At 32.6% G+C, this 9,685-nt stretch overlaps 1 protein-coding gene across 1 annotated transcript; it reads right to left on the bottom strand.

The window, feature by feature from the left end:
* Positions 1 to 6,006: 6,006 nt before the first annotated feature.
* On the bottom strand, positions 6,007 to 8,288 carry LOC145327681 (recombining binding protein suppressor of hairless-like). The gene is made up of 5 exons (XM_080171238.1): positions 8,162 to 8,288; positions 7,553 to 7,681; positions 7,226 to 7,303; positions 6,391 to 6,572; positions 6,007 to 6,127 (listed from the first exon to the last, which is right to left on the bottom strand). The coding sequence occupies exons 1-5, from the start codon at positions 8,189 to 8,191 to the stop codon at positions 6,022 to 6,024; spliced, it is 525 nt and encodes a 174-aa protein (XP_080027364.1). The 5' UTR covers positions 8,192 to 8,288; the 3' UTR covers positions 6,007 to 6,021.
* Between the last annotated feature and the right edge of the window lie 1,397 nt (positions 8,289 to 9,685).

The raw sequence follows: 9,685 nt of genomic DNA, 5'->3' as shown, positions 1-9,685 counted from the left end.
AAAACAATTTCGAACCTGAAGATCCAATTTTGATTTTGTTTGTGTTTGATGTAAATTCTTCGTAGGAACTTAGATAACATTTTAAGTACATTGATTTAATTTTATGTTATTGATTCCTAGGAAAAAAAGGTACAATATTATAAGCGAAACATCCATATAGTCGTAAAAATGTAAGTATGTCCTGAAAGAGAATTCTGTATTTCCGCATTTTTGCAACAATACTATTTTTTAAATTCAAAATTAATATTTTGTTTATCAAGTTTTAACACTTTACAATGTGTTCATTTTCGCTTGTTGAATTGAGGGCTTCGCTTTATGAATGTCGTCAATCTCGTTTTTAAAAGCGAAGCTTTTCTATAATTCCCAGGATCTAAATAATATCAGAAAAAAACCTAGTTTTTACCACTTTTACGGTATAATTTTACCAGCCTTTACGTTTTAAAAAGTGGTAAAAACCTTGGTAAATCTGACCGAAAAGTGGTAAAAACATTTTTTCTGGTACTTTCTCACGGTTTTTACCCCCCGTTTTTACCACAATTTTCGGTCAAATTTTACCAGATTTCCGGTAAAATATTACCATTTTAGGACGCAAATTTATACCAGATTTCGACCAATTTTACCACTTTTTTGGTAAAATCTTACCGCAAATTTCTGTAAGATTTTACCGAAAAAGTGGTAAAACTGGTCAACACCTGGTAATATTTTCGTCCTAAATTGGTAAAATTTTACCGGAAATCTGGTAAAATTTGACTGAAAATTGCGGTAAAATCAGGTGGTAAAAATCGTGAGAAAGTGGTAAAAAACGACCGACCCTAATTATAGAGAAACTTTTAAAAATCAAAAAAATTATAAAATTTTTTGTTGTATTTTTATATTTATTTAACTTGAACATATAATAATAATTAACAGCAGCCGTTCTCAATGTCGCGCAGCTGAGGACCCTTGGGTGCGCCGCCAAACACACAAGTGTTCTTGATTCTAGTGCTCTGGCCGAACTGTTGCGCAACCTCCTGGATTTGCTGGGCCAACTCTCTAAAATAGAAGTTATTTTAAAGAAAACTTTAGCAAGGTGATAAATGCATGAACCTCGGGGTTAAAAAACTGGTTTTAATCTTATAATTGTACATTCTATATCCGCGGAAAGTAGGGTGGGTCGATTTTGGACATTTTTTTTCTGAGGCCAAAGCGGGGATCTGCACTCAATTTATATAGAAATAATACACCACTGGATGATTTAAAATTTATCCTAAGTCTTAAAACCGCTGACGACCAGACATTCAATTGCACTAGTCGCCGGAAGGAAAAAGCAGTTTTTTGAAAGGGGCTATCTGAGATTATTACAGATTCTGAAATATACATATATAGACTAATGAAAAATGCAAAAAACGAAATCAAAAGCGTTCCTTCTTGGGAGAAAATCCGGGAAAAATATTTTAGCTATTTTTAACCTAACATTTTAAACATGTCATTGCTCAGCATATAGAAGTGGTAGAAAAATGCTATGCATACCATTGGAAAGCTTATAACCTCTATTTTTCATATTGGTATATAACGTTTTTGTACTATTATTAGTTTTTGAGATATCCTCTGAAGTATACACAAGTTTTAAAAATGCAGTTTTTTCTTGAATTTTAAGTTTGATACTTGTTACACACTGGTGTCCTGGATAGGAAACAGGTTTTTTTTTGGTTACCTATGACAAGACCTATATTTCTATGACCGGGCATGTATGACGGTTCAGCACATAACTTTCATTAAATCACAGCTGATCATTTTTGTGGATTTTTTTGAAAATTACTTTTTTACCCAGATTTTCATAGTTTTTTCCAAAAAAATCACAATGTTCTCATACTTACAGCTTAGTTAATCTAAATTTATTCAAAGAAAAGTATAATAGATGACAGCTGAACCAAAAATCTTTTAGAATCAATTAACTAATCTAAGATTTGTAGTCTAGAAGTTGGGTAAAAGTTATTTGAAGTTGTTAAATCTTAAATCTTATTGCTTAGCACCTAGAGTTATATAATTATTTTATGTAGATACTAGCGGCTTCCCCCCTAGCCTCTAGGGGTTTTGGCTTATGAGGTAAATTTTAAAAAAAATAATTTATGGGCAGCACCAGGAACTTTTTTTTTGGGGGGGGGGGAATTTTCATTTTTTAGGGGGTTGGAGGTGTCCCATCCCCCCACCACAGGACCAATAGGTATATACCCTGAAGAGTAGAATCCAATCGGTTCAGTGGTTACCAAGATCTTAAGGGATGGACAGACAGACAGACAGACGGACAGACATCAAGCTACTTTGTATTATAGATATTTGTATATTTTAGGTACTTTGTGTACTTTCAATTTTAGCTTAATTAAAAATTGTCTTTGAAATGTGCATAGTTTGTAGTTTGGGGGGAGAAGAGTTTATACACTTATAGGCAATGAAATTCAATGAAAATTTTGCCTTGGATGTTTTTGGGTTTGTTGCCATTAACCTGATTCTTTTTGTAAAATCTCTTATATGATATAATCTGCCAGCAAATCTTTGAAAATTGAATTTTGGCACTTTTCTTCTGGGGGCTAGTGGGGTAAAACAGCTTCAAAAACACTAAAATCTAAAGTCTTAGCTTAGTTTTAGAGATATCAAGCTGATTTTTTAATATAAACTTTTTTTACATAATTAAGCTAAGTAGTCACTGAAGATTTCATTTGGTACTTTCCTCCTTGGTGCTAGTGGGTTATAACACCCCCCAAAACACTAAAACTATAAGTTATGAGCCTATTTTTAAAGATGTCAAGATGATTTTTTAATTTAAGTTTTTTTTTCATGTTTGCACTTTCCTTCTTGGCTAGTGGGGTAAAAAACTTCCTAAAACATTAAAATCATAAGTCAGTACCAGATTTTGCCCTGGCTGTTTGGACTTATTGTTATAGTTATTAAATGTTTTTTTTTTTCAAATTTTCTTATATGAATAGATCTACCTGTAAAACTTTAAAAAATTAAATCTTGGCACTTTCCTTCTAGGGGCTTGTGGGGTAAAAAAGCCTCTAAAACACTAAAATTATAAGCTATGAGATTATTTTTGAAGATATCAAACTAATTTTTTAATATTAACATATTTTACATAATTAAATTAGTAGCTATTACAGATTTCCTTATGGCACTTTCCTTCTTGAGTCTAGTGAGGTAAAACACATCCAAATACAAAAATTATGAGTTCTGAGCTTATTTTCAAAGATATCATGTTGAACTTTGATGAAAACATATTTCACAAAATTGAAAAAAATAATATAGTCCTTGAAAGAAAGTGCCCAATTGAAATCTAATGATTATTTAGTTCAGTTAATTGAAAAAAGTTTTCATTAACAAAATTAGCCCAATATTTTTAAAAATAAGCCCAGAACTTAAAGTTTTAGTAGTTTCTGGGTCAGTTTTTCCCACTAACCCCTCAAAGGAAAGTGCCAAAACTTTCTGGTATATTTAATCACTAGCGGTTACACCCATAGAGGACTCTAGAGGCCCTTGTGGTAAAGGTTACCCCTCTACTTTCAATTGTACTTATTAAAAGGAAAGTTTTTAAAAATGGGAAGGGTTCATTTTTTTAGGGTGATTTCCCTTGGGAGGGTGATTGTACCCTCCCCCAAAATAGTTAGAAACTTTCCCAGTACCTATGAGAAGCTACACGGTATAGAAGGACCATATCTGTTCAGCGGTTACAGAGACAAAAAATGCTTACTACTTTATATATAATAGGATATAAGAGATTTTACAAAAATAATCAGGTTGATAACTATAACAACAAGCCCAAACATCTAGAGCAAAATTTTGTACCAAATTTCTAAAAGTATATAAACTCCACCCCCCCCTTTTGGATCTTATAACTTAATTATTGGGGGGTCTTTTACCCCACTACCCCCTAGAAAGTGTTAAAATGAAATCTTTACCTGCTACTTAGCTCAATTATGTGAAAAAGTTTACATTAAAAAATCAGCTTGATATCTCGATAAATAAGCTCATGCCTTAAAGGCTTAAATTTTAGTGTTTTGAGGAGTGTTCTACCCCGCTAGCCCCAAAGAGGAAAGTGCCAAAATGAAATAAAAAGTGGCTACTTGGCTCAATTATGCAAAAAAGTATACTTTAATAAAATCAGCTTGATATCTCTAAAAATAAGCCCAGAACTTCAAGTTTTAGTAGTTTTGGGTGCAGTTTTACCCCACTAACCCCTTGAAAATACCAAACATTATGTTTACTGGTATATTTAATCATATAAGAGATTTTACAAAAAGAATCAGGTTAATGGCTATAACAACAAGCCCAAAAACATCCAAGGCAAAATTTTACACTGAATTTCATTGCCTATAAGTGTACAAATTTTCCCCCTCCCTCCTTGGTTCTTACCACAAACTATACACATTTCAAAGACAATTTATAATTAAGCAAAAATTGAAACTACCCAAAGTACCTAAAATATACAAATATATACATATAAGATAATTATATAACTCTAGGTGCTAAGCAATATAATTTTTAAAAGGGTTGTGTATCAAGTATTAAACTTAAAATTCAAGGAAAAAGCTGCATTTTCAAAACTTGTGTATACTTCAAAAACTAGATATAGGTCAAAACTAATAATTATACAAATACATTATATGCCAATATGAAAAATAGAGGTTATAAGCTTTCCAATGGTATGCATAGCATTTTTCTACTACTTCTAGGTGCTGAGCAATGCCATTTTTAAAATGTGTGTATATTTTTTACAGGATTGCCAGAGTGAATTTTAGGTTAAAAATAGCTAAAATCTTTTTCCCGGATTTTCTCCCAAGAAGGAACGCTTTTGATTTCGTTTTTTGCATTTTTCATTAGTCTATATATGTATATATCAGAATCTGTAATAATCTCAGATAGCCCCTTTCAAAAAACTGCTTTTCCCTTCCGGCGACCAGTGATTGTATAGCTATTTGTAAATGGGAGTCAAAAAATTATTGAATCAGAACTATGGCTTCATGATGCTCCCTGGAAATACCTTGAGGAGCTGAGTCAAGAACTTTTGTCCGTTTCAAAAAATCTCGTTCCTAGCCTGAGAAAATCTAAAAAACCTCTACAAATTGGACAATTCTCAATAAACCTTAAAAAATTTTGTTTTTTTAGTGATTTCTAAGGCTAGGAACGAGATATTTTGAAACGGACAAAAGTTCCTGATTCAGCTCCTCAAGGCCTTTCCAGGGAGCACCATGAAGTCATAGTTCTGATTCAAAAAAATTTTTGAATGTCTTCTTTGCATACTAATAAGTAATGAATTATATTTTTAAGTGGTCGTGTTCTAAAACTCAATTTTTTAAAATTCTTTTTCGGTCAGAAATGTTTTTAAGGTTAATTTCATCTGTTGCATATCCCCGCTTTGTCTAATTCCGATATGAACCCACCCTAGCGGAAAGCCGTTTATAATACAATGAAAGAAATAACTATTGGACCAATGGTAAAAATACATTATTGGTGCCCAGGTAAACTAACAACTAATTTTAATTTACAAAAGGGGTATTTTGTGTATCATCAATTTATCCACCATTATCTTATCCCTTATATTTCAACTTTCAAAAAGCGAAGTAGTGGGTTTCATTATATTTTCACAGTAGCTTTTCTTTTATTTCTAGCCCCTGCGGTGGTCTCTAAACCTACGTGGCAATCATTAACATTTACCTAACCTATCAAAAGCTACTGTGAAAATACGATGAAGCCCGCTAGTTCTTTTTTTCCATGATCAACACATTTTACTTGAACTAGGTATATATCCTACTGGCTGACGTTTGGATAAAATTCAACCAATAATTCGAGCTTGATACCTCCTCATCCAACTCAGATCGTACGAGTTAGATACATACCCAGGGAGGTAGGAGACATTGGACTGTGAATTATACTGATACCCAAGGTTTAATATACACCTTCAAAACTTTGGGAACTTACAATCTAGCAGTGTTCATATTTCTCAGTGTCCAATAATTCTAATCTACTGAAGGGGTATAGTTTTGTTTATCATAATTGTGAATGTACACATACCTGAGTTGGTTGTCTGACCCACTGCCATCCGTTTCTGAATGCTGATATGTCAGGCACCACACACAACATACTCTCTTGGCATCTATAATAAGAATTAAGTTAGGTTAGGTTAAGTAAGATAGCCCCGCAGGGATTAGGTTTTAGGTAAAAAAGGGAAAAATATACATAGTTTTCTTTAAAGTTTATGTCAGAAAATGAAGTTGTCAAGTAAGGTTTTTGTTTGTTCGTTAAGATCTCGCTAACCACTATTTTAGGGAAACTTCATGTAGGTCCTTTTAAAGTGAAGTCTTTAGATAGTTTAAGGCTATTTTTATGCCTCCCCCATAAAAAAAATCAATCACGTACCTATACATTGTCTCGCTCTTCACATCTCCGAACCACACCTTGAGGTTGGGGGTGAAACACTCCCCAGTCAGCTCGAGCATGGCCACGTCCCCACCCCCATTCAGGTGCAGGGAGTGGACCACGGGCATGGGGGTGACGGGGGTGCGCACCGGCCCCATTCCCTCGTAGAACTGATATTCAACCTGGAATAAATTTGCTCATTAGTTAATTAGATAATTACAGGGATATAAAGGGATAAGACAATGGCTGATAAATTGATGTTCATCTCTAATGTAGATTACAATAAGTGATTGAAATGTTAGGACACTCAACTTAATGAACCAACCAATAAAAAATCAATAAAAGTACCCAAGGTTGTTAGGCCAAAGAATAAGAAAATGTTATTTTAAAACTTTGGGGGCTAGTGTAATTTACAGCCCAATGTCCCATCCCTCCCTACTAAATATCTAATCTATAATACAAAGTAGAACGATGTCTGTCCGTCCGTCCGTCTGTCTGTCTGTCCGTCCGTCCGTCCGTCCGTCCCTTAAGATCTCGGTAACCACTGAACCGATCAGATTCTACTCTTCAGGGAATTTACCTACTTTATCACCTCTTGGGGCAAAGCCCCTAGAGGCTAGGGGCGAAGCCGCTAGTTAAAAACAATAGGATCACAGTCGCCTTCAGATATATATTTTGGGTTAACAAAACTGGTTTTAATTTTAGAATTTTTTATTTTAATGGAAAATTGTCTGTAAAAAACCAGATTTTTTAGTATGCCTGATAACCGTTTCTAATCCAGCGGTTATTAACCGGTTTCGAAGCCATACTGGAATAACAAGTACAATTCTATTACCTTGTCGGTGGAGATAATTGTCCAGTTAGCGCCGTCATTCAGCATCTCCTTGTTGGGCTCTTTGGGACATGGGGTAGCCTAAAATAAATAAATCAATTAATTAATTAATCATCAAAATTCAAGTATTTGAATGTGATATAATTCGTTCATCCTGTAGAAGGGGAGGGGATGGGGTAAAGGGGGTATCATTACTTTAGCCAGCTGCAAGTTTCAATTTACATTCAATTTGTATCCATTTATACATCGTCGTTAAATCTATTGAATAACTTAAAATCCTTCATGTAGAAGGCACATTTGTATCTATCTATCTATATAATCTATTAATACCTGGAACTGAATGATCCTCTCCTGAGACAGACAGAGGTACATCCTGTCAGTATCCTTCATGTAGAAGGCACACTTGTGGAGCTGGCTTACAGGGTCGTCAGCGTCAAGGATGGCCATCTGTTTGTCAACCTAGATAGAAATAATCCTGTTAATGGTGGAGTATTTAAATGACACATACTTATTAGATTAATAAATATAGATTTTACAAGGAATGAAAATTGGACTATAATTTACACTGGTACCCAAAGTTTTATATTCAAGTTCTCTCATATGTCGACTTAAAACTTTATAAAATCTTCATTGTTAGGTTCAAATAAGCAGTATCAAACTATCAGGGTGATAATGCTTATCATCATTGGATATTAACAACAATTTATCGTCCATTGTCTTATTCCTTAAGATCCTTAGATTTTAATAAAACAAAGAGTAGCTATGCTACTGCAAGGGTATCTTTGCCTTTGAAGCTACTGAAAATCAAGTACTCAAAGTTTTATGAATCAAGTTCTTTCATTCATTGGCTAATAAACCTTTGGGTACTTTTATTTAATCATGATTGTTTGGATCAAATTAGCAATGTACAAACTTTTCAACCAATAATAATACTCTTACCTTTCTAATGATAAGCCTAGGCAGAGCCATGCTGGTGATGCTACAGACCAGTTAAACAGACGAACTGTAGTGTATGTAGCCGTCCCAAACGGTAAACTCTTCGCTCTCACTCTCGTTGTCATATCCACTAAAATAAAATTTTATTATCAATGGGCTGTTTATTACAGTAGTACCCAAAATTTTATAATAATGTTTTCTTATACGTTGGCTTGACAACTTTTGGGACTTGGATGAATTTTAATTATTTTTAAAATTACAACTTCTTTAGATTATAATTAGACATATTGCTAGATAAATTTTCAAAAGAAAGAAAAAGAACATAAGAAAAAAAGAATACTTTAATAGTTATTTCTTGCATCGTATTATAAACAACTTTCCGCGGATATAGAATGTACAATTATAAGGTTAAAACAATTTAAACTAGTTTTAATCTTATGTACTTTTTAATCTTTGTACTTTTTTATATTTGTAGAAAGCTGGATATAATTCGATGCTAGACATACAGCATGACCCTTGAAAAAGTATTTTTTAGCATCTGCAGCCCTTATTTCTCAATGAATTATTAAAAAATGTATATGTCCTTGTTCTCTATAGATTTCCACATAAGTAGATATAAAAATTTTAATTTTACCTCCATTAACTCCGGAGATTTTTAGAGCTAAAGTTTTGAAAAAGTGATTAAGAAAAAGAATTTTTTTTTGTTTCTCATAATTTTTGGATGGTTATATTATGTTTTTCTGGCAACTGAATAATAATACACAAAGAAAAACAAGTTAACTAATTATTTCTTTTTTATTCAACCAAAAAATATCAATTTTATATGGCAAAAAATACTACTGAATGAATTGATTATTTGCAAATTTTAGGTTATTTATTTACCCTTATTTATGAAAAGGATTAATTATGACAGTTGCTCCGCCCCCTTTTCTGACATCTCAATCATTTAATAGGGGGTTAATTAAGTTTTTTAGACTAAAAAATCATTATGTTCTAATTTTATTTTCTTAACAACTTTTTTGTTATTAAAGTTAGGATTATGAAACAAAAACAATTTTCCTGCTATATTCATAAAGATTTTTTTGGTTTTTTAATCTAAAACAAATTTGCCTAATAAGTAAGTTTTTCAAAAAATCATTAAACTAAAAATACTCCAAAAATATGTGTATAAAAATGCTTTTTACTCAAAGCCTAAATTTTTTATTTCATTTTTGTATAAAGTTTCTGCTAGTAACAAAATTAAAACAACTTCTACCTTAATTTTGCTAAAAAAGTTGTTTCATGTTAAAAGTTACTTTTTCCTCAGTCACTTTTTCAAAACTTTAGCTCTAAAAATCTCCGGTGTTAATGGAGGTAAAAAAATATTTTTATATCTACTTATGTGGAAATCTATAGAGAACAAGGACATGTACATTTTTAAATAATTCATTGAGAAATAAGGGCTGCAGATGCTAAAAAATACTTTTTCGAGGGTCATACTGTAGTTTTTTCGTATTGATGAGAACCGGTTCCTATCTACCGGATTAC

Source organism: Acartia tonsa, chromosome 9, assembly GCF_053477335.1.
Source record: "Acartia tonsa isolate MP-2025a chromosome 9, ASM5347733v1, whole genome shotgun sequence".
NCBI classification, from domain to species: domain Eukaryota; kingdom Metazoa; phylum Arthropoda; class Copepoda; order Calanoida; family Acartiidae; genus Acartia; species Acartia tonsa.
Note: the sequence above shows the minus strand (reverse complement) of the source record. Positions and strands in the feature narration are given on the sequence as shown.

What these genes read in the sequence shown, in the direction of transcription:
- LOC145327681 (XM_080171238.1), bottom strand. Translation starts at nt 8,191, where the DNA reads ATGGCTCTGCCTAGGCTTATCATTAGAAAG. An exon ending in CTAGGCTTATCATTAGAAAG is followed by an intron (nt 7,682 to 8,161) that starts GTAAGAGTATTA and finishes ATTTCTATCTAG; the next exon opens with GTTGACAAACAGATGGCCAT. An exon ending in AGAGGATCATTCAGTTCCAG is followed by an intron (nt 7,304 to 7,552) that starts GTATTAATAGAT and finishes TATTTATTTTAG; the next exon opens with GCTACCCCATGTCCCAAAGA.